Source organism: Dicentrarchus labrax, unplaced genomic scaffold (assembly GCF_905237075.1).
Source record: "Dicentrarchus labrax unplaced genomic scaffold, dlabrax2021, whole genome shotgun sequence".
Classification (NCBI taxonomy): Eukaryota; Metazoa; Chordata; class Actinopteri; family Moronidae; genus Dicentrarchus; species Dicentrarchus labrax.
This window is the reverse complement of record NW_026136724.1, coordinates 15990486-16014323: the sequence shown is the minus strand read 5'-3', so window position 1 is coordinate 16014323 and position 23838 is coordinate 15990486. Positions and strand designations below refer to the sequence as shown.

Here is a 23838-nt window from a genome sequence, read left to right as displayed (position 1 = left end):
AGCTAAAACTATCTGTGGATTAATAAATAATGAACATTAATTTATTGGGAAAAATGCATACTCCATTTAAAAAGCACAACTTTTCTGTGAACTGAATTGTTTTTTGTTTTTTTTTAAATTGTTGTTTGGACAAAACAAACAGTTGTGATGGGCATTTCTTTTAAATATCCTGACATATTTTATACACCAAGCTATTAAGTGATTACTCAACAAGTATGAAGCACATTATAATAATAATAATAATAATAATAAAGTTGATTTATATTACACCTATTACATTACAAGAGTTTTACAAATGGCAGAATAATATATTATTGCAGCCCTACATATTTCACTAAGATAATTATTTTGTTAAGTGATTTTAATTGAATTTGTGGTGGATACCTTTCAGTAACTGTAACTATTTTTATGTTTAAAGGCAAATTAAATTGGTTTTGCTCGCTGCACTATTTGCTTTCCGGCCTTGCTCGCCGCTCACAGCCATAACACAGCAACATTCATGATATTATAATCAACACACATTTACTACTCAGGTCCAATATACCTATACATGTTATATTTCCTTTAAAAAGTACCTTAATTTCACACAAACACACAGTTACTGACCACATTGAGCTCCGTTTGGTCCAGTTCATTCATCCAACCAGCTGCGCGGTAATTTAACGCAAGCAGATTCGACAATTTTGATTAAAAATAAAAAAATAAATACCCCTTGAGTACATCCTATATTTCTTATCTTTAAGCTAAATAACACGTTTTTCTTTAGTTTTAAATAAAAAAAATAATAATAAAGACACAAAAATTATATCCGTTTTAAAAAAATAAATAATAAAAAACAAATCAGCTTCCGGTTTTCGTCAAATTCGTCAACAAAACGTCACGTCTCCTCGGTTCGGGCGGGCTGGTTGAAAAGTTCTCCCGTCGACAGAAGTTGCGTTAATTAACGTGTTACTTCGCTATTTTAAGACTTATTTCACTCGTTCAGTGAGCGGATGAATGTCTGGATCCGAAAACAACCGACAGTCGAAGCTAAGTTCGCTTATATTACTTTATATTACCTTATATTAGTGTGTGTTTCGGCACCAGTGTTTACAGCAGCTAGGTAACCTAACCTAACCTAACCTAACCTAACTTGATCGGCTCGTAATGTCCCAAGCAATGGAGCGACCATCGAGGTCTGTAAACCACTTTTAACCTCTGATTTAAAACCTTAATTCATTGCCTGATATTGGTGACTGTCTGTTGAATGCTCACACGGTGTTTGTTGTTGATACCCAGGAAGACAAAGACTGTGAATTACTGTGAAGCCAAGGACTTTGATGATGGTGAGGCCTTTTAATGTATTAATGCCATGTATACAGCTGTGTTTCTGTTGTCTGCTGTGTTATTTGTCCTGTTTTTATATATATTTTGAGCCCTATATATGTATATACACACACACCAGTGTTAGGCAGTAACTCATTACTAGTAATGATATTACTTCCCCCACTAACTACTAGTGTAACTACTTATTAATACATTTCAGTGATAATATTACAGCTACCACCCCCAAAAATAACTAGTTACAACCTCACTTTTATTGGCACACCCTATTAACTTGAAATCCAACAATGCAATCACATCCTTGGATTCACTTTTTGTGTAATCGTGGAGGAAACTAGTTTGGAAGATTATTCAGCAGCTGGAAATATTCACATTACTTTGAGTTTAACCCAAAAAAACAACTGGTTTTTTAATGGTTGTAAGTCTGATTTTTCTTTGGGAGAAAGGACACAATTACCAATTTTGTGGGAAGTAGTAGAAAAGTAATATAACTAGTAGTGTAACTAACTACTGTTGGCAGAGAATAATAAGTAAAGTAATAATATTACCTTTGAAAATAGATATAAATTACATATTTTGAGTAACTAGCCAAACACTGATATATACACACACAGAGTATACCCATTTATTTCTCAGTTGGCATTGGGTAGTTGTCTCCACCTATAGTCTTTGGATAGTGTTAATAATAATAATACATTTTATTTATAAGCACTTTTCTAAATACTCAAAGACACTTTACATAAAAACATAAAAGCAGCGAAACAACATCAAATAGTAAAACATTAAAAACACATCAGACTAAGCAAGACTAAGTTGATTACAAAATCTGTTCCTCTTCTCAGAGTCAGAATCAGGTTTATTGCCAAGTAAGTTTTCACATACGAGGAATTTGCCTCGGTATGTAGGTGCATAAGAATCAAAATCAATCGTAGAAAAATATAAATAAAGACACAAATACAGATCATTAAAGGAGCCAGTGTATACAAACATAAAGAGAGAGAGAATATGTACAAAATGTCTGGATACTTAAATAAATGAGTACACTTTGTTAACTTTATAATGATCCTTACTCCCTAAAGGCCAGCAGCAGAAGTTAAGTGACAGTGTAAAAATATAACTGGCCCATTTTTGAGTGAACTAAATATTCAAGAGTAGTCTTACATGTCACTGTTTATTTGTTTGCCATCCTGTGGGCTTACTCACTGTGAAGTTTGAGCCCTTTTTTAAAGGGTGCCAGTAGTTGCAGCTCATCTGCAGGAGACTTGAGATGGAAGGGAAAGAGCACACATAGGCATACATTAACAGACTCAGTGTCTTCTCTCACCACTGATGTATCTCCATGTTCTCTCTGTGACAGATGAGGATTTTGCCTGTGTCAAGGCTCCACCCAGCAAAAAGCCCAGGGAGGATGTCAAACGGGAGCACAAGAAATCATCGAGCAAGTCCTCCAGTCAGGAGTCCAACTCACAGTCCGCAGTGAGCCAGAAGAATAGGTAGTCCAAAGGATAATGTGACACAGTGGATCATTTATGCATTAATGATTAAGATGGTTGCAGATCTATATACCAGCTCAGAATGAGAGAAAAAGAGCAAATCTTTTGTACAACAAGTCAGTCTGTGGTTGTTGGTTTAGCATATCAGAGTGTACAGAGCTGGCTGTGCTGTTAAAACAAAGAACCACCTTCAAAGTAAATGTCATCATGTCTCCGTTGTGGTTTTATTCCCACTGATGCAGAAAGAGATGTGCAGTGTTGATAAGAGTAACACAGACAAACTTTGCTGCCAACAAAGGACAATACGCAATTGTAAACTCAGGAAAGCGTGTGGCTTTTTTAAGTTTTCAAAAACGAAACAGAACAAGTTTAGGTCCTAACGTTACTTAAGTTTAGTCTCTCACCTCACACTGGTAGCTAAACATTTTAAAGAGCAACATGATATGGCAAAAGACTGAGTCTCACAATGCTGTCCTCAAAAGTGAAATTAATTAATCTGTTAAGGTATCTGTGGAGAAAAATAAAAGGTTAAAATTTTTAACATGACCTTACATTATGCATACAACATGGCTTGAATCTTCTCCACATTCATTATGTCTTTCCCAGAAGACCACTGGATGAGAGACTGCATGAAAGAGATCTAGAAGCAGCCATTACACTATCCTTGCTCAATAATGCAGACGGGTTTAAGGACAGTTCTCCCACCAGTAAAGGTATACTTTGAATTTGTAAACCTGAACATAATTGTCTATTGTTTAAAGGGTTGTCAACTTAGATCCCTGTTAAATTTCTCCAGGAGATGTCGAGGTTCAAGTTCCGGTAGATGAAAACACAGATCCAGCGTCTTCGCGCTTGTCCAACTGCAGTGTGGATGGTGCAGTTTTTGGTGAATTCCCCTTATTTATGTCCACTTTACATCTTCTGCTGCACATTTAATTTCCTCATCCTTTGCCAAATATGTTTTCCTGAATTCGATTGTGTTTGATATGGATAGAAATCAACATTTTCTGCCGCTGTTATTTTTTTGTTTTCTTAGGCCTGGATGAAATCACATCAGAGAAAGAGGCACTTGCTCTTTCCAGGCAGAGGAAGGCTGCTGCTAAAGCCAGTGAGGAGCAGAGAAAAACCGATGAAGATGAAGACTATGAGCCCAAACTGACACCAGGTTCTCACCTTGTCATCAACCTTAAATATTTTTTATTTTAATAATATTATTCTAACTACCTAGTTTCTATGCTTTTTTTTTTTTTTCTTCTTGTGTGAGTAAACAACAAATAATGCCTTTCCAGATTCAGAGAGTGATGAAGATTTCAGTGAACCAGCTGAGAGCGAAGATGAGGAATTCACAGTGAAGAAAGTCAGCAAAACAAAAAAGAAGGAAAAATTAACCAAGAACGTGAAGACCAAACGGTCTCCTCCCTCCAAAAAAGAAAAACCAGCATCAAAACCAGCAAAGTCCAAATCGCAGGCAGCAGGTAAGTTCATCAGAGAAGATTCAGCTTTTGGTTGTGATCGTAATTTAAATTGGTCGTTGTTATGAGAACTGCTTTCTGTCACAGCAGCTTCCACACCGGTGAGAAGTCCTCCAACAGCCAAAGTTGCACCAAAAAGACCTGCATCGTCCTCCACAGTTTCCACATCGAAGTCTGCATCTGCATCGAAACCTGCGTTCTCTCTGAGCCCAGCAGGGGGCAAGTTACCCAAATGGACCCCACCAGGTGCAGTATGGGTGCACTACAGCAGTAAATATAAACCTCTCTGGACACTAATTGTATGTTTTCAGTAAATTTAACACTTATGTAATTACTCTTTTATCCCCAGCTCAAATTGGTAGAAGCCCCTCTTCATCCCAGAGTCCAGCAGTGAAGTCTCCAGGTCAAGGTCTGCGGCTGGGCCTGTCCCGTCTTGTCCGGGTGAAACCTCTTCACCCCAGCGTTACGAGTCACTGACTGACTGATTGCCAATCTGGATGCCCCCCCTACATGTGTCAGTTCTTGCTGTCCTTTTAGCTTAATCACAATTTTTTTTAAAAAAGATGCTTGTAAACAATCATTTTCCTTTATTTGTGCTACTATAGATTTAAAGTGATATGTTTTCACATGATGCTCGCAGCTTTGGGAAATTACGCAACTTGCACCTTGAGCTATTATTCTGCTATATATAGTGAAAAAAGCTCATGGAACAGTCAAATGTGTGCTTTGTGGACTCTGGGGACTCAAGTCATAGATTGTTGCCATTGTCACATTATTATTAGTACAGGTTAATGTGTCTATAGATATTCAGATTGTTTGATCCCCCACATGGGAGTTCACATCTCACATTCAGGAAGAACTATGGTTGGTAAGACTGGCATTTAATTGTTTGTTTGTTTGTTTGTTTTTTAAACCAGGCTCATCATTTTCTCCCCTTTCTCTTATTGTGTGCAAATACTGTATATTATGTACATATATATATATAAAATAAAATGTAAAAGCAAAAAAAATTTGCATGAGCTGCTGATGTAAATAGGAAGAACAATGAATGCAATTAGCTGCTATACTGTATATCAAAAGTGTTTTTTGACAGATTTTTCTCACACGGTTGCTTGAATTGGACCTAAAAAGGTGCCAGTACCCTAATAAACCAGAATCCTACAATATAATCTTAACCCTAATCCTTTTGCCGTTTTTTTAATCTATGTAGTGCTGGTACCGGAGAGTCGGACCATTTCAGGCACTGGTTTCACACATTTTTCTTTTTCACTGATGACTAATTGGTTCAGGAAATAGTCCAAAATGTAAGGCTGCATTTGAATGTATCTGCCAAACCAAAAGCTCCCTATAAAGCTGTGAATAGTTGTTTTTACACGTTGTTTCTGGACTTATTAAGCAAAATATGTTAATTAGTGGAGCTAGAGCTTTAGAGGAACTCTGGTATTCAGATTTTATTGCCTTTGGGCAGAACCAGGCTAGCTGTTTCCCCCTGATTCCAGTCTTTATGCTAAGCTAAGCTAACCAGTTGCGAGAGTGGTATCACTCTCCACCAGAAAATGAGTGCATTTCCCAAAATGTCAGACTAGTACGGAAGCCGAGAACGACCATGCTTGGGATTAGTGAGATCATGAGTTAAATGATCTTAAGAAAACATTTTTTTTTAATTGCATGCACAGCTGTTCCCTGCATCTGCAAGTTGGACCTCCAGAGCGCTCTTAAATTTAAGAGTAGCAGGGGTAAAATGAAGGAATTTTAGGTATACTTTCATCTTTCCTTTTAGCAGTTTGATGAACACAGACTCTGAAGTCATTACTGAACTGTAAAGAAGATTGTGATCTCAGATTGCAGATATCGACCCAGATCTGCTATTATCTCTGTGATTGGGTCATATCACTGCACGGCCTGAGGGATTATGACTTTTAACATCCCCAGTGGCCCTCGGTGTCTTTTATCACATACAGTATTCTGCAGGAAGTTGAGAACACTGGAAAATGTATCTTGTGTCTGAAAACACAAAGCATGTATGAACTCTACACCTTCACTATCAGCCAGCAGGGACTCCTCCCCTCACCTTTCTGCTTTACTAATACTGTTTACCAAGTTGCTTAAGAGCACGTTAATGAAGTGGTCGATCATCAGGTTTTCAGGCCAATATTTGATCAAGTCTGGCTAGAGTTGGCTAGAAATTACAACCATTGTTTCACACAATGGACACAGATATTCAGGAGGTGTTCCCAAATGATTATTTTTTATTGTGTGCTATGTCCTTACTCTGAAGATGAAATCAGGATGTTATAATTACATGGAAATGTTTCCCAAACACTGCAAATAGCTCTTCAGCTATGCTACATATTTGTCCTCTCAGATGACACAAAGGCAGACAGATGGTATATTGTGTTCCAGATGATACAAGGATGTAAAATCCTGTTTCAGCTTATTGAGAAAAAAACAAACAAAATCAACATGTCTTCATAAGGTTACCACAGGCCTACAGAACAACTTCAATGCTCCGAACTAATTTTAAAAAGTAAGAAAAATTTCCAAGTGAGACAGAATAAGAATACAATACAATAAATTGATTATATCCAATATGGAACCTGTAGACATGCAATGACTAAAAATATATAAGTTCCCCAAGTCATGATAGCAATGAAGACTTCAGTTACAGACTCAAAGGAAAGTTGTGACAGATTTTATTATAGTAGATAATAATAATCATTAATACATTCACCAATATTTCTCCTCTTTTAATTTCCTTTAATAAGATGAATGGGTGTCCTGAATTCTACAGGTGTGGTGTTGAATCTGTGTTGGGACTTTAAATTCCCTAACATCATTTCCATAATTCCCATGAAACCAGTGTGTGGCTCCTAGCAACGTTATTTGTTCATACTCATTACTGTGAGTCACCATGTGTAGTTCACTGAAAGAAACAGATACTCATTTGGAATAAACAAATTATGTGTATATAAGAAAAAAAAAGGGTGGTGTGTGTATCTGTCTGGCATTGTTTTAATGATAACCATTGATATGACAGAAGGGCTAAAGCAAACCTTTAGGATGATACAAAGCAGATTATAATACTGAGAATTATGTTTTATATAATTTGTCAAAGAACCAACAATCTTTATGTTCAGATTTTACAACTCAGTGTTGAAACCAGACAGTACTGTATGTCTGTTTGTTTATATAGAACAAGATTTGTGTCATTTTTACTTCAAATTTAGTTTAGTTTTGTGAGATAAAAAACAGAAATTGATTTAGTAAATGTGGCAAAGACTGAGATGGGTGTTCAAGTACAAAACATTTAAATTAGCCACTTTTACTGAACATAAACCTTTAGCATTTCCTTCCTGTCCCCTGCTATTTTGGGTACAATTTAGTGAAACATTTGTTATTTTTAAGAATTATTTGCAAATGTTTGGCATGCCAAAGAATTAAATCTTGACTTGAATAACTTTTCGTTCATTTGTTTGCTTCTTGTAGCTATAGGATACAAGGGGAACATGATATGGACTGGATCAACCCTGTGAGATTGTCCTTCACTGAGGCAAAACATTTGATTCTCAGCATGATCAAACCTGAAAAACCACACTTGTCAGACATGCTGTTATCAGACAGGTCAAAGAATATATGTAATATGTAATAGTAATAGTTTTCTGTCCTTTCAATCCTGTTCCTGTCACCTGCAGAGTACTGCTGGTTTTTTATCCTCCCAGGTAACTACAGCTAATGGTTTACACCTTGCACCACAGGTGTAGTGCAACGACCAGGCAGCCCAGTGAAAACCTATACGTCCTGGAAATCTGGTGTGAACCTCAGGCTATCAGATAACACAGTAATGGTGTGTCAATGTGTGTGACTGGATTTGTGTAAGTGTGTATGTGGAAGGGGTGGAGAGAAAGGAAAAGGAGAGAGAGCACCTGAAATTAAAGGCAGGGGCATAGTTCTCCTCCCATTCTTTCAATGCGAGGTAAAACAAACCACATACAATGCACAGAAGCCCCAGGATGAGATCTGGCTGGATTAAAGGATTACTTTTGGTCTTAGCTGTGGCTACGGCTCTGGTATACCTCGGCTCCATTAAGAGGGAAGTACATACCCATTCGGAGAGACTCCAGAGGGCCCACCATAATGACTCCATCAGGGGTCAGGGAATGCTCAAGAGGATGGAGAAGATGGAGGCAGACATTAACAGGCTGCGTGAGTTAAAGTCTCATCTGGTTCAGAAAGAAATCCAAGTATAAAAACTTGATTTGATACTTGATTTAAACACTGATTTGGTGATTTGTAGGTCAAAAGATGTAAATGTCTTGATTGAATCTGGGCTGAATTTGGAGGAACAGTTAAGTTAAGTTAAGTTAAGTTAAGTTAGACATTTAGACAAACGCAGGAAGTACATTTACTCAAGTACTGTTCATACGTTTTGAAGAGTTGACTTAATGCCGTGTTGTGTTACTCTTTAATCCACTACGTTTCTTTGACAGCTTTAGATACATTGCTGATTTAAACTATGAATACAAAATATAATCAACTCATAAATTATAATGTTTTACTATAGATGAAGTTACAGTAGCATATGAATTTGTTACAATTAACAGAGTATTGTTACTTTTACTTAAGTAAAAGATCTTATACCATTGCTTGCTCTTTAAGTTCTGTAATTAAAATGCAGTTTGATTAAATGTATTAATTGCTTTGCCCATAAAATATGATGTGGCATTTTCAAATTTCTTGTTTTATCCGACAAACAGTCAAGATAATCAGTTTACTACCATATATCCCGAAGGAAAGCAGCATATCCAGAGATTTTTTGGCATTTTTGCATGAAAATGGACTGAAATTAATCAATCCAATTATTGTTTTGTTCATCCACTCATAAATTAATCAGAAACTTTCACTTTCCAATCTAACTCAGCCTGGTTAGGACTGACCTGTTAATCACCAAACCAATTCCTACAGTATCAATTTCAGTCACACAATACAGACTGATTGTGTATCGCCAGTGCAAACCACTGACTGCTATTTGTTAATGCACTAGGAGATGTATTTATGTTTCAGGGAGGAGCACCCGTTTGTTCAAACATTAGTCCCCTGTTACACAAAGCAGAAGAATGAGAAGGGTAAAACACATGCTTTAAATAAATATATCTTCTGTTCACAGTCGGTGTAATGAATAATCTCGAAAAGAAGGAACCAGCGCCACAGATGATTGCAGAGGTGAAGAAGGAGAGGAAGCTGGTGAGGAAGTTGTATCCAAACTCGGCTCTGTTCAGCAAGTGGGGCGATGAGCTGTCAGAGGAGGAGCAGAAGGAGGCCGAGAGCTTGTTTCAGAGATATGGCTACAACGCCTTCCTCAGTGACAGGCTGCCCCTCAACAGAGAGATCCCTGACACCAGGCCCCTCAGGTGATCCTAACTTCCTGCTCATGTGGGGAAACTAATAGTTAAATAAACAATTAACTGCTTTATGATGCCTGTTTGGTTTGAGGCCAAGGCTGGTATAGTTAACGGAGCAGTGTGAAGGATTTAGGGGCATTTATCAGTTTCAGACTGCAACTAAATAAATACAAATACCCTGCATATTATAAGAATAAAAAAATGCAAACTAAAACTCCATAAAAATAAATTAAATGAAACATTTTTAAACAATAAAAAATTAACTAAACCCACTCTGGAAACTTAATGAAACTAAGCTGAATTGAAAAAAATAAATAAATAAATAAATAAATAAATAAATAAATAAATAATAATACAAAAATATAATATAAGAACTATCCAAGACACATGCTAATTTTACTAAATTTTTACAACTTCCCTCAATAGCTGAGAAATCCATCAACATGTAAAGTTCTTTTACACAGATAATCTGCTATAAATGAATGATTTCTGAGTAATATGAGCTTTATTTAGAAACAACATGCGACATAATAAATTACTTTTGACCAGATATTCAGTCACTGTTCCTATTTTCAGAGGTTATGAAGGCAGTTGGTAGATGTTAACTGAATGCTTTTGATTACTTTATGACATTTTATAGACCAAACAATCAATTAATTAAGAACATAATCAACAGATTATTAAATAATGAATATAACAGTTGCAGCCCAAACTGAAATACAGCAATTTGAAAATGCATCAAAATTGTTTCTTATGGCCATGATTGAAAATGACTTTTCAAATCATTTAATACTTTTTTGCCCCTCACAGGTGTGCTGAGAAAAAGTACCCTGAGGATCTGCCCACAGTCAGCGTTGTGTTAATCTTCCTGGACGAAGCTCTTTCTGTCATCAAAAGAGCCATCCGCAGCATCATAGACAAGACACCAGCTCGGCTGCTGAAAGAAATCATACTGGTGGACGATCACAGCACTAACGGTAGGTCGAACTGCTGTGATAAAACTTAGCAGATTATTCTAAGATGTACAGTTGTAAAGTGTTACTTGAACTTTTCCCAAGTTACTCAAGAGCTCTTACTCCTAGAGGTAAGTGGCAAACGGCTCCAGATATTTTGAATATTTGCATCTAAGATTTCTGCTGCCAAGACAGTATGATTTATGGAGCTCACAATGCTATTCATTTGCATTTAGACAATTTGCTGGCAGAAACAGTTTTATAGTTTAATTCTGAGGTAGGCCACAGACCTTCCTCTAAACAAACATATTTAGAAATACACTTGTGAAGACAGTAAAAGGTTGTTCCGCCCTGAAAGATTTCAAAATGTAATTACACACTGTTGAAATAGGGAGTTTTCCATCAACACAGTGTTATTATATTAACTTAGTACAATTAACACAGTCTGTGTGTTAATTGTAACTTGTTATGTCCTAATGGCATTTGCCAGAATACACCATTACACCACACTACTTTAGTGTGCGGCTTTGGGAGGAGCTGTGCAAACACAATGTCTGAAAAACAAAGAATGAGTATAGTACAAAACACACATGTAAACGCATCCTGGCTCCACACGGAGCTTCTGGCTCATCATGTTTAAAGCCAAGTTGTGGTGAAACGACCTGGGGCTTAGTGAGGCTCTCGCACTGGAGAGCGAGCCCTACAAGGGATGAGGTTCCGCAGGTTAACCGGCTCCTTCTTCAGCCGTACAAATTTTCCCAAAATGTCAAAACTAAAATGTCAAACCTTCCTATAAATCTCATTTTTCACCGTTATGACCACCACAAATAAAATTCCATTTACTCTCATTGTATTGGAGCTACGAAAATCTGGTGGTGGTGGCCAAATAACCCCAAAATATGGCTATACCACTAGGGTTGAATTAAATTTTAGTATTTCAAGTGAACCAGTCCTTTTAAGGCTGGCTATTTCACAATCCAACAATGAGACACTGGCGGGTTGATTGATTGATATCGCCAACTGATCGCCAAAGGTATAACTACACTGAATCTACAGTTCAAATTAAACCGGTTCATGACATAAAATCTTTACTTCCTGCAGAGGATTTAATGGAGAAACTGGATGAATACATCAACTCCATCAACGAGGAGTATCCAGGCCTGGTGAAGAAAGTCAGGCACGCTGAACAGCTCGGCCTCACCCAGGCCAGACTGTCGGGTTGGAAAGCTGCTGTAGGGGACGTCGTTGCCATCTTGGATGCTCACATAGAAGTCCACGTGCAATGGTTGGTTTAAGTTGCCACATTTGAATTGTCTTTGGGTGTTGCTATGTTACAGGGGTGATTATGTTGTCATAAGAAGTTTGTTGTTTTTTCAAGTCATGCTGCACAAGTTAAACTGTTGCTGTGTGTCCAGGGCAGAGCCATTGTTAGCACGCATCAAAGAGGATCGGACTGTGATATTGACACCAGTGTTCGACAACGTCAGATTTGATGACTTGACACTGATTCCCTATGTGCCCGCTGCGGACGCCTTCGACTGGGCTCTGTGGTGCATGTATGAGTCCTTCAGACCTGAGTGGTACGCTTTAAAGGACGAGTCGCTGCCTGGCAAGTGAGTTCAAGTTTAAAGAGTCAGTTCACCCAAAATAACTAAAAAAGCTTTTTCTTTTTTTTACTCCTTTAACTATAGTGGTATCTAGGAAAGTTTTGTGGGGGTTTTAAGTAGAAAGATTTGAGAATTACCTTTGGAAAGTTCATCAGCAGCACGTTTCTGCAGAAGTTAAGTCGGATAATCAAAAGCCCAAACAATATTCTACTGGAGGTAAATATTGACTGCAGAGCTCTGTGGGTTATTTAATAAAAACAACAGAAAAACCTTTGCGTATATATATTATGATATTCAGCAAACACTGTGTGTGTGTGTGTGTGTGTGTGTGTGTGTGTGTGTGTGTGTGTGTGTGTGTTTTGTAACAAATGCAAAATTATTTTAGTCATAGTTTGCTTGAATGCTTTTGTTTTTACAACACTGGGGCAATGTGTGTAGTGATTACAGACTGACCTAAACTGCTCTTTCCCATGAATCATGCAGGCCCCTTCCACGTTGGTAAATTTTGGAGATGTTTTTGTCCACAGATTTAACCGGATGATAATAATATTCATACGGTCTCCTTTTTCCATATCAAAACAATATGTAAGAAGGTACATAGAACTGCATACAATGCCTCAATCTGCAAGAAAACCTGCAGACAGATATTCCTTTTAGACAGTTTTAGAGGTATTTTTGACTAACTGGGCTACACTGGCACATCATTATCAAACAAAACTGAGCTATACTTCAGAGTGACCTCACTCATCTTTGTTTTCAGAATGCTTTTTTTTTAAATCATCTCTTATTCTGAAAGTCAAACAGGTACACAGCTATTTACCAGCACTTAAGTTACCTGTTTAATGATAAAATAAAAGGCACCTTTAACTGTTTCTGTGGACACTGTACACACAGATCCAATGTTGTCAAAACTGGGGGCTTTGACTCTGCAGTATTTGTAAAATACCTGAATTGCAGAAGATTCAGATATCAAAAACCTCAAGAAATGAAACCAGAACTTGTGACTTTGGGGGAACTACTTGTTAACTACTCTCAATTTAATTCAATTAATAAACTGTAGTTTGTGTTTTCATTATAAAATAAATTAAATAGGGTCCTGCCAACACTCTTATAGAGGGTAGAAGCTACATATTGCAGCTTCTTAATGTATCATATTGTGTCCTCAGGAGCCCCTCCATCATGGGGATTCTTGTAGCCGATCGCAAGTTCTTCGGAGAGATCGGAAGCCTTGATGGTGGAATGAAAATATATGGTGGTGAAAATGTGGAGCTCGGCATCCGGGTGAGATTACTGAAACGCGATGCCCAAAAATAACTGCATCAAGTTTGCTGTAGATGTGGAACGGCCGTTGAGAAGTTACTTGTTAAGCAAATGATGAACAAATGTGCTGTCATCTGTCTGTGTTTACTTGTTGACTCAGTTGATGTCTGAATAGCCAGAAAAGCATGCTGTCTGCAATATGGGACTGGATGCAGTAGGAAATCCTGGTATTTTTGGCATACTGGATTTGATGTACTATGTTTTGGGCAATACAAAAATATTTTTCTGGCATAGTGAATAGTATGGTAGTACGGGTATTGGGAGGCACCCCTGGTGTTCGCTGTGTAGCTGTTTGTTTGAAGAAACCCATACAACCCAAAGAACAATCTAAATCATACAAGGTCGTTCCAGGATATAAGTTCAGGGTGTGTCCCTTTCCTTTGTCTACTATATGTATGCATGGGATAGGCTAAGGGGAAATAACATTTGACTATGTATATACCAACATTACTGGACTCCCTGTTTTAAAAGACTGTTCTCTGTACAGTATGTTTCTTTGTTTAATGTTATTTTTTGCTTGAAATAAGCTTAATGCACACAGTATGTGTTTAAAAATGCCCTTAAATTCTACTTCTTTCATTTGGCAGGTGTGGCTATGTGGAGGAAGCGTAGAAGTTATACCTTGCTCTAAAATTGCACACATTGAGCGAGCCAGAAAGCCTTACCTCCCAGATTTGAGTGTAACCATGAAACGTAACGCGTTGAGAGTGGCAGAGGTGTGGCTGGATGAATATAAATACAATGTCAACATTGCCTGGAACCTTCCCTTGGAGGTAAGCCATGACCCCTCATTATGCAAATAAATGACAAATACGTCAATTGGGCTTCATAAAAGAGTGCTCTGGAGGATGTGACTAATGCAAACACACTGTTGTTCCTGTTACTTATCAAACTTTTTTGTGGCCTTTTTTATCTTGACGTTTCTCACAGAATCATGGCATCGACATTGGGGATGTGTCCGAGAGGAAAAAGCTGAGAGAGAGGCTGAATTGCAAGCCTTTTAAGTGGTATCTAGATAATGTTTACCCCATGCTGGACCCTCTGCACAACCTGCTAGGTTATGGAGGGGTGAGTAAAAACTATGTCAGATGTGATGACTCTGCAATATTCTGAATATTTCCATTACTAATATCATATTTTCTACACAATTTTATATCATCATTTTATATCATCTACCAAAACCTGCTCTCTTATGAACCCATTGCACACATTTGTGAGTACCACTAACCATGGCCATCTAACAGAGATGATAATTAAAAGAAACAGAATTTTATTTTAATTGTATATGAAGGGGTAGTTTAAGCTTTAAAAATAAAGATCTAGATTATATTTTTGACATCCTGTTGCAGGATGGAGCAGCTTGTCTACTTGTTACCTATCATCACAGGTTGAACACGTCTATGTGTAATGACGATTGATTTTTACATTTTGCTCGTTGTTCCACAAGTTTTAGAGTCCTAAAGAGGAAAACTTATCCAATAATTCACAAAAGGAAATAGCTGAACAGCTGAAAAAAATTTTGTGTTAAATAAATATTCCTTTCTTCTGTTTTCATATCCTGTAAACCATCTTTTTAACTCTCAGTTTTAGGGCCCTGACTCCATGGAACCACTGACATAAATGATACTGTGATAGACTTGTATCAGCCCCTTACACCCCTAAATAGGATAATCAGTACAGTATGCATGGATAAATAGGAACAAAAAGACATTTTTTTGTTCCTACAGAATATAGCACCACCACAACCTGTTTGTCAAACATTAAAGGATAAATCTGGTTAAATTCTATATTGCTCTTATTGATGTTTTGAGTCAATCCCACAGTGCTGCTGAAAACAGTCCATGTTTGCTTATTAGCCAGTTTTAAAAATGAATCTATGTCTGTGAACTGTTTTCTTTGTTGTTTTTTTAAGATTTATGTCTTCAATAAGAACCAAAAAACATGAAGTGTGATGTAAATCTCCTCATCCTCCATTAACTGCAGAGGTAGCACAGACCTCTGGTTGGTTTTGGGTTTTTTTTGGTTGACGAAGAAGATATATTGCTTGATGATAATGTAAGTTGTGCCACTATTTCTAATGCATGATTTAAAGGGTTACTTTCTATTTCTGCTTATATTGGTAGCTGACGAATGACATTAAGCCAGAGCTCTGTATTGACCAAGGCCCAATGCCAGGGAACACACCCATTGTGTATGCCTGCCACCACTACTCACCTCAGGTATGTTCAGAGATTCACTACATGCACACAGACTGTGATATTTTTTGTTTGTGGATAATTATTGTTCTTTGGTGTAGCACTGTTATTATCGTACTGATGGACAACTTTACATCGGTGGAATCAAATCCCACAAGTACAACAGCAACCGCTGTCTGGTGGACACCGGCACTGGAATCTACCCGGGACTGTACGAGTGCAAAGTAGCCCAGCAGAAGAAATTCCACATGCTGTGGGATTTTAAACAGGTATATATCTGAGTTTTTATATATAAATCCACACAGTTGTTCTGTTTGGAGAAAAAGAAATGTGTTTTATTGTTGTGTGGTATTTTATTCCCAGAACGGACCTATCCAGAACAGAGAAACAAAGAGATGTCTGGAAGTTGCGATGGGTGAAGACAGCTATTACAAACTTGTTATTCAGCAGTGCAGTGGTCAGAGCTGGAAGATACAAAATCTCATCAAAGGCCATTGAAAGATTGGTGGACAGGGCCCAGAAGACAAGACATTGTTGCACAAAAAACTGCACCTCATGTCAGAGAAAGATCTAGAATGACTGCTTGTCTCTGGGGTGACTTGACATTTTGCACTAGATCACGGAGAGGAAGTGATCATTTTTATTTTATTCTTAGTTTTTTTTATTTGTAATTTATCATTGTGACACAAAATATTGAGTACAAAAGGGTGCTCATATTATTTTCTGTTAGTTTTTGTGTGAAATTCTGTCATGCTGTGGATGATTTTGAATACTCCCCAGAGCATCCTAAATGACCTACCGATCGTTTTTCTCATCAGCACGCAAGTTTAATGTAAAGTTCGTTTAAAAAAAAAAGAACAAAACTCCCTGAGAGTTTAACACACCAACCTTCCTTTCTATATCAGACAAAACATCCCTCAGGGTACGTTAAACTCTTTTCAGCCTATTCTTTACAGACAAACAGTAGTTCCAGTGAAGCATGTCGCATTGAATTTAAATGAAGGCGCTAATGGCCAATATGTTTGACTTAAATTATGTCTTTACATAATAGTGCTAAAGTAAAGCAAACAGGATCTGTTTGTGTCGCCGTCATGACTGATCAACAATGAAGGCATCCCATTTTCTCTGCCACATGGCGTAACCTGTGTCTTTCAGTTGAGCTGGCAGGGAGCTGTACCTGCAGGCAGAAAAAAACTCATATTATAAAAGGTTGGAATATTATTGGAAAAGTTAATTATAGGCTTTTAACGTGGGCTTGCTTGGCTAAAAATATCCACAAGTTTTACACCATAAACTAGGAATCATATTCTTTACTACTTTCAAAGCCTAAACTTCCTACAGCCTTTGATTTCTATTAATTTCTGATATGAACTTGCTTTTATCACAAGATCAATATTTTCATATAGTTCTTGCAGAAGACATTCGTTCATCACATACATTATTCTTGTGCTGCAACAGTTTTAAGAGATCCCTTTGAATTTCTCTCTGGTGATTCATTCAAAGAACAGAAGACAATCAGTAAGCAAATATGCACATTGTGTAAAAGACAATGACATTTTGGTTGTTTCTTGGAATACAAATGTCAGTATTCTGGGGCCTGTTTCACAAAAACATTATTGTACAACCTGTGTTCACACCACTATTTAATGTCAAAGTGGCTCTGTTATAGTCATACTTAAGAGCTTTGATATTAAAGTTCCTTTTTAAGTATGCTTTAACTATCTTAATGTCATTCTCAGTTTCTGTTTACACCTACAATTTTGCTTTTTTTATGAGAAGCATGCTGAATGATAAAGCCTCTCAGTAGGGTGCTGTGGGTTACATAACTCTATATATGGATTCATTTAACTTCTTAGGGCTTCCTTAAACTCATTAAATCTCCATCTAGGCATTCACTGAAAGGCAGCACCTCCAGGCTTAACTAAAGTGTGATTCTGAGACACTCTTGCTTTTGGATTTAACATTCTCCAGACATCTCTCAATACTTTGAGTTTCCTATAACCTGTCTGTGGTTTTCAACCCCATTTATTCCTACTGAATACATACATGTTTTAAAACAGGTCATTAATATACACTTTATTTTTTCCCAGACTGGCAGTGTTTAGTAGCTGTTAGTCTCCAGCAAATGCACTATTTACTCCTGTCTGATTATTTGCAGCTGTAGATTAATGCACAATTGATTTAAGGTACCCAGACAGTGAATGTGGGATAAAAATAAACTACTGTGATCATGCTCATCAACATGAAGGAACTTGTCACCCAGTGCAACAGAGTGGCTCACTGATTGTTTTTAAATTAGACAATAATGGAGCTCTATGGTTCAGAAGAATACGATATATCAGGCTTTAGATACAGAAAGTAGGATCAATTGTTTGGGATTTGTTGACAATAAGAAAAATCACCTGCCTCTGAAAACATATTAGTATAGTTTCTTCTCACCTGATAGAGTTAACAGCCAGCTCTTTCAGAGTGCCCAGGTTTGCTTTCAACCCTCCGATGCCGACAAAGGCTTCATAGAAGTCGTAGGAGAGGCCTGTGGTGCCGAACAGGGACGGATCATCAGAGCTGATCACCATCGGGTGGCCTTCAGACATCAGCACAGCTGCGGGGTGGTTCCTAAGGTCCGATACCAGCTTCAGCACCTAGGGGGGTCAGAGGTCAAACACACCCAGGTACTATATATATGAAGACAGGGAAATGTCCAGATTTCACTGCATTTGCAGACTTATCAGACTTAACTGGTGCTGAGGTCCACAAGCAGCCATGAGCAAACTTTTTGTTTACTTCAAGAGAGTCCATTTAGGGTGCAGACTAAATATGAAAGAATATGCAAACATTTTCTTTGTTGTATTTTGCAAAGCTTCGTCAAAGTTTTGTTTTTGTCCATGAACAGTGTGAGGATCCTCAGTTGACCCTGCAGATATAAGTTGTTGGTAGAGGACAAGTGTGCATCTAGTGAAGTTGTAGATTGCAATAAACTGACCAGCACTTGTGTTTGTCATGACCTGGAAATGAGAACAGGTTGTGAAGTACGGTGGCTGCAAAACCCACAAAAGAACTATCTAGTTCTGTAGATAAAAGCAGGTCACTCTAAGGTAACAAAAACACAAAGATTCCTATGTTCAAGTGATTATACACTAATAAAAAACATATATAATATTATATTCCATTTCTGTTATGAAAAAATACTTAAATAATGAATCACAGGGTCAGGAATTTCAATTAATCTCAGGTCTTTATGTGATGACAGTGAGCTACGATGAGCAGTGGACATTTCAGATCCAGATCCAGAAATAATCTTTTCTATTGTGCCAATGGCAATAAGTTATCTGACCTGGTTTGAGATGGGGCACAGCTCCACAGCCACATTTCTTTTCCTAGAAAGCTCTTTGGCAAGTGGATGGTGTGCCAAGGCGTAGCCGTGGCCAATGCGTGTGGTGTTGAAGAGAAGGGCGTCAAGAATGTTTTGATCTACGTCGGTGCCTTCATCATCTACCAACAAACACACACAGTGGGAACCAAAGTACATTTTAAAAGACTTTTCAAACTTTGGAAAGGCTACAATGTATATTATTCTTTCGATCCACCCACCCGTCTCCCCTGCGTGAAAGAAGTATGGCAGCGTGACACCGAGTTCAGTTGGCAGAGAAAGTGCCTCCCTGAAGTACCAAAGAGTCCTCCCACTGTCCTCCCTGCCAACCTGCCAACCACAATGTTAGCTTAAAGACAACCACATTAAACTGTCACAACTAACGAGAGAAATTATTTCCACTTAACAAGAGCCTATCGTTTGAAGAGGTTCAACAAGACAGATTGCTTCCTACCATGTCAAATCCTGCAACAACATCTGGGAAGTCCTTTTGCAGCTGAATGGCCTCTTTCACGGCCGCTTTGACCTCAGATACACCCAGAGCCCTGAAGAAAGCAGCAGTGATAATGAAACACAGACGTGAGCACTCTATTTGACCGATACAGCAAGACTCACAAACAAAAAAACCTACTGTAGATTTGTGAGTATACACTGTTATCATTTGTGTCATTTATAGCTGTTTGTGTATTACTTAAGTGTCAAGTACAGAAAAACAGCCTAACATAACTGCTGAGCAGGGGCGGGGCGGATCTAGAGAAATATTCATGAGATGACCAGAGGGTGGCATGGAAAGATTTTTAATTACAAATAATCACATATATCAGTATTTGCTTGGAAAAGCCCCCAAATTGAGCTATTTTAACTCAAAAACATTACATTATTGTGTCACACTGTATAGAAATATCCATCTATCTTTTTTTCATTAAACTTAAAGCCGTCACTTAGTCTAAAATATTGCCACAACAGATCATTAAATTAATTTTAAACACACGTTTGTTTTTTATTAATCTAAATTAATGTGTTGAATTTGACGACACAAAACTAGATCTGCCCCCGAGCGCTGTCACACACACTGATACGACTACTTCTGGAAACATAATTAGTTAAACAAATTACCATAAAGTTATGGAACTTGCTAGAAACAGCTTAAACAAGACTGAGACTCTACAGCCAGTGCTTTGAGTTGCATGCTAACTTGCTCACAATGACAGCATTACAGTAACAAACTGTCTCTAAACAGGTATAATTTAAAGTTAAGTTGAGCTTTATCACCATCTTAGTTTAGCATGTTAGCATGTTATCATTTGCCAGTTGGCACTAAAGAGAGCATACTGCTGAGGATGAAGGTAATGTAATTAGATTTGCAGGTACTGGACACATTAAAATGTTCATAAGCCCGGGATCTTACAATTCCCATAATGCAATTAAATTGTGTTTTTTCTATCACATCTATCAGACTCCACACCCTCATTTTGCAACGCAGGCTTTCCATTATATATTTGTAGTCTCAAACCCTAAGATGAGATAAGATTATGACTATGACTCTGTGACTTAACAAAGCTCCTCAAGGGCACCAGCAGACATACAAATATGTACCTAATTGGTGGAGTGCCCCTTTAATAACTATAATAACTCTATAGCCATTTCCATTTCCATTTCCAGAAAACAGGAAACATAAAATAAAGAGATAATATAATTAATTATAGTTACAGAATTAACTGTAATTTTTTCAAACTGGGACATGGTTACAGTTAAATTAGAGCTTTAAAGTGGCACATCGTCCCCACTTTGGTTAACTTATTTGGATTTTCTGTTCAAGTAGTTCAAACAGCATCTTATTCTGTTATCTGTGTGTTACATTAAAATTATGCAGTGGTGGAAAGTAAGCACATTTCCTCAAGTACTGGTTTTGTGGTACAGTTTTATACACTTTCAACTTGAATATTTCTTCTACTTTATAAATTGTACTTTTCACAACACTGCTATATATACACAGTATATATCGTATACCAGTCTCATTCTGCATTAAAATGAGAGGAAATATGTCTTATTTGACATCAGGTCACACTACACAGAGTGGAATTTGAATGTCGCCTTAACATATTGTTTCTGTGATCTTACTGGTAGATACCTGTGAACAGAAATGATGATACGAGCCCCGAGAAAGTCTGGATGATCTGCTATAAACTTCTTTGTAACTTCCTGAAATGTTTTCAGAGTCCAGACCTTATTGTGAATGGTTCCATCAAGCTCATACGTCTGAAACACAGTAAAAAAAAAAAAAGTTTGATTGGATTTGAAGATATGACATTTGTAATAACACTATTACAGTCCAGAAATACAGAAATGTCAGAGCCACCACAACTGCTACTGTGGCTCATTGAGAGAGGCTGGAGCTGGTGGAGAGATAGTAAGCAAAAAAACCAAATACAAACCCTTGAGAGGCCACTTCTAAGTTCCAGATACATGATGTTGTCAAGCTGAAGCTCCCCTAGGCCCTTATAAAAATAGTCTTTCAGTACTGGGGCATGAGTGATTAGTCCAGCGGCTGCGATAAAAGCTTTCTCAAACTTCTCCCAAACCACATCTTGGCTTGGGTACTCCCCATCTGGATCCTCGGTAAATAGTGTAAGGTGCTGCATTAAACTAAAAAAAACAAATAATCTGGGTTAAGTTCTTCCATATCTTACTTGAAATGTGTAAAGGGAGGGTGATATCTTACTCAACCTGTTATCAAAGCCTTTAGGGTCTCCTATTTTGGCTCTCAGGGTCTCAAGCAGCTGCCAGTAGAAGCAGTCCCACCGCGGGAAAGGCTGGCGGTCGGAGAACAAGAAGCGGACCGAGTTGTCCCACGTGAAGCAGATGTAGCAGTGTGGCCTGTAGGTGACGTTTTTAACCAGCCACTCAACACTGACCAGAGAGGAGCTGTGGATGTGGAGGGCTGCACCTGTCACCAAAAAAACAACAGGATATAACCTCAAACTGATGTACTGAACCGAGACAGTAAAATGAAGATCCCAAGTTACCAATAGGTGTTGTGACCACATTGACATAAAACAATAAGTTACACGCAGGTGATTCCCATGACACTCATTAAAGTTTAAACCACAGTAAAGAGTAACAGCGCCCTAAGGCTGTTTAAGCCCAGTGGAGTTGAACCATAAATAGTATCCTTGGTAACATCTGTGAACAGTTATGTTGTGCCCTTCTGTAGTAATTCTGTCTGTTTTGTGGTGCATGTAACTTTGTAGTCTAAGATTTTGTCTGTAATTTTTTGTCTCTTTGTCTTTGTGGTCGTTTTGCATGTCTGTAGTCGTATTGTGTCTCTAATTATTCTGTTTGAATTCGTTTTTTGCATCCTGTTGTCTTGTTGTCGTTTGCATCTCTTCAAATGATGTTGTGCAAGAGAACCAGGCTCAGGTTAGCTCAAAAACAATATTTAGTTCAGATGAAGAAAGACTGACTCTTGTCCAAAGCTACCTGCCAAAATAGATATTATATAAAATATTACAGGAAATCAACAAAGAAAGCCTGAGATTCAAGTTCTATTTTCTTAAATCTACTTTGTTGTCAACTGATATTTAGAACAAATATATAATTTATTAATGTTACTGTATTTTAATTAAATGTTGCTGTAGCCCCAGTATGCTGTGCAGTTATAATGAGAAATAAAAAACTAAGAAATCAAATATTGTATAAGATTTTGCAGGGGGGTCCCCATGACCTCCTGGAGCCCTGACCCTGTGCCCAGTGGGCCCTGTACATCCATGCTTGTGACGTCACCTTTAGGCATCTTCTGCAGCAGTTTGAAGATTGAACTCTTCTGGATGTGAGGCTTTGCTTTGAAGTAGTGTAGAGCTGGGGGGAACTGTGCAGCAGACATCTCTTTCTCCTTTAACTGATGGAGGTAAGCGTCCAGCTTCTGCTCGGCCGCTGTCAACGCCACCCGGCCTCCCGTCTGTCTGGATGCCTCCTGACGCATCAGCAGGTCCCTCTGAGCAGGGTCAGGCATCCCATCAGTCACTCTTACAAACCACAGAAGGAGCACATAAGTGACCACAGCCTGGCAGATTGAGATCACCATGTCCTTATGTGCCACAAGAGGGTGCTAGAACATGATCACAGGAGCTGGATTGCTGGATTTGCTGCTGTAAGAAGAGAAATACTCAGCGTGAGACATGAACTAATGACATTAAAGTCTTTCTGCCTCGGCGGAGAAGTCTGTGTAATTTTTGTGGCGTAGCGGGTAAATAAATTTGACAAACTTCTTTTAAGGTCATCAACATGATAACATGCCAGTCAGCTTGCATTACGGTGCTGACAGAGCCCATTCAGTAGCCTAACCAAGACTGGTTAGCATTCAGAGTGAAAATTAACCAAAAGAAAAGTTAAGGAAAGTGACAAACAACCCTTCAGATCATTCACAAAAACTAGGCAAAGGAAAACTTTTCAAGTCAAATGTAGCTACTTTAAAACATAAAATACTTACAAGTAAGAAGGAGCTCCCTGTGTGCTGTGTCTCAGCTCAGCCGTCTCACAAAAGACTCGGCTTGTTTTCCACAAGAACCTCCACTATCGGTCTAGCATGTCAGCAAAATCCTCGGAGCAACTGGATAATTGGGGCATTTTTGTCTGACAAATACCATGTGATAAACTAATGAACAAAGCATGAATGGCCAGTGTTGCAAAATAAATGTAAAAATTGT

At 38.0% G+C, this 23838-nt stretch overlaps 3 protein-coding genes across 8 annotated transcripts; 2 read left to right on the top strand and 1 right to left on the bottom strand.

Moving 5' to 3' along the window:
- The first annotated feature begins 890 nt into the window (after positions 1 to 890).
- Positions 891 to 5660, top strand: rad51ap1 (RAD51 associated protein 1). 6 transcript variants are annotated; one of them, XM_051392272.1, is made up of 9 exons: positions 891 to 1175; positions 1279 to 1325; positions 2681 to 2816; positions 3426 to 3529; positions 3616 to 3702; positions 3853 to 3981; positions 4106 to 4291; positions 4376 to 4534; positions 4638 to 5660. In XM_051392272.1, exons 1-9 carry the CDS (start codon positions 1147 to 1149, stop codon positions 4763 to 4765), a joined length of 1005 nt encoding a protein of 334 aa, XP_051248232.1. In that variant the 5' UTR covers positions 891 to 1146; the 3' UTR covers positions 4766 to 5660. The 6 variants fall into 6 exon arrangements, with proteins under 6 accessions (XP_051248232.1, XP_051248233.1, XP_051248229.1 ...); XM_051392273.1 differs by having other exon boundaries at positions 893 to 1175; positions 3613 to 3702; positions 4379 to 4534; XM_051392269.1 differs by having other exon boundaries at positions 893 to 1175; positions 3613 to 3702.
- A 2416-nt stretch (positions 5661 to 8076) lies between these two features.
- On the top strand, positions 8077 to 17483 carry LOC127358812 (probable polypeptide N-acetylgalactosaminyltransferase 8). The gene is made up of 11 exons (XM_051392252.1): positions 8077 to 8491; positions 9453 to 9696; positions 10498 to 10664; positions 11742 to 11925; positions 12056 to 12253; positions 13414 to 13528; positions 14155 to 14340; positions 14498 to 14635; positions 15691 to 15786; positions 15864 to 16031; positions 16126 to 17483. The coding sequence occupies exons 1-11, from the start codon at positions 8281 to 8283 to the stop codon at positions 16258 to 16260; spliced, it is 1842 nt and encodes a 613-aa protein (XP_051248212.1). The 5' UTR covers positions 8077 to 8280; the 3' UTR covers positions 16261 to 17483.
- ada2b (adenosine deaminase 2b) lies at positions 16400 to 23717 on the bottom strand. The gene is made up of 10 exons (XM_051392259.1): positions 23622 to 23717; positions 22916 to 23280; positions 21860 to 22079; positions 21568 to 21778; positions 21264 to 21391; positions 19587 to 19677; positions 19354 to 19462; positions 19097 to 19254; positions 18202 to 18404; positions 16400 to 16939 (listed from the first exon to the last, which is right to left on the bottom strand). Exons 2-10 carry the CDS (start codon positions 23214 to 23216, stop codon positions 16852 to 16854), a joined length of 1509 nt encoding a protein of 502 aa, XP_051248219.1. The 5' UTR covers positions 23217 to 23280; positions 23622 to 23717; the 3' UTR covers positions 16400 to 16851.
- Between the last annotated feature and the right edge of the window lie 121 nt (positions 23718 to 23838).

What these genes read in the sequence shown, in the direction of transcription:
- rad51ap1 (XM_051392267.1), top strand. Translation starts at nt 1,147, where the DNA reads ATGTCCCAAGCAATGGAGCGACCATCGAG. An exon ending in AGCCAAGGACTTTGATGATG is followed by an intron (nt 1,326 to 2,680) that starts GTGAGGCCTTTT and finishes TCTCTGTGACAG; the next exon opens with ATGAGGATTTTGCCTGTGTC. An exon ending in TGAGCCCAAACTGACACCAG is followed by an intron (nt 3,982 to 4,105) that starts GTTCTCACCTTG and finishes ATGCCTTTCCAG; the next exon opens with ATTCAGAGAGTGATGAAGAT.
- LOC127358812 (XM_051392252.1), top strand. Translation starts at nt 8,281, where the DNA reads ATGCACAGAAGCCCCAGGATGAGATCTGGCTGGATTAAAGGATTACTT. An exon ending in GGCAGACATTAACAGGCTGC is followed by an intron (nt 8,492 to 9,452) that starts GTGAGTTAAAGT and finishes TTCTGTTCACAG; the next exon opens with TCGGTGTAATGAATAATCTC. An exon ending in ATGTGGAGCTCGGCATCCGG is followed by an intron (nt 13,529 to 14,154) that starts GTGAGATTACTG and finishes TTCATTTGGCAG; the next exon opens with GTGTGGCTATGTGGAGGAAG.
- ada2b (XM_051392259.1), bottom strand. Translation starts at nt 23,216, where the DNA reads ATGGTGATCTCAATCTGCCAGGCTGTGGTCACTTATGTGCTCCTTCTG. An exon ending in CCTAAAGGCTTTGATAACAG is followed by an intron (nt 21,779 to 21,859) that starts GTTGAGTAAGAT and finishes TGTTTTTTTTAG; the next exon opens with TTTAATGCAGCACCTTACAC. An exon ending in TTAGAAGTGGCCTCTCAAGG is followed by an intron (nt 21,392 to 21,567) that starts GTTTGTATTTGG and finishes ACTGTGTTTCAG; the next exon opens with ACGTATGAGCTTGATGGAAC.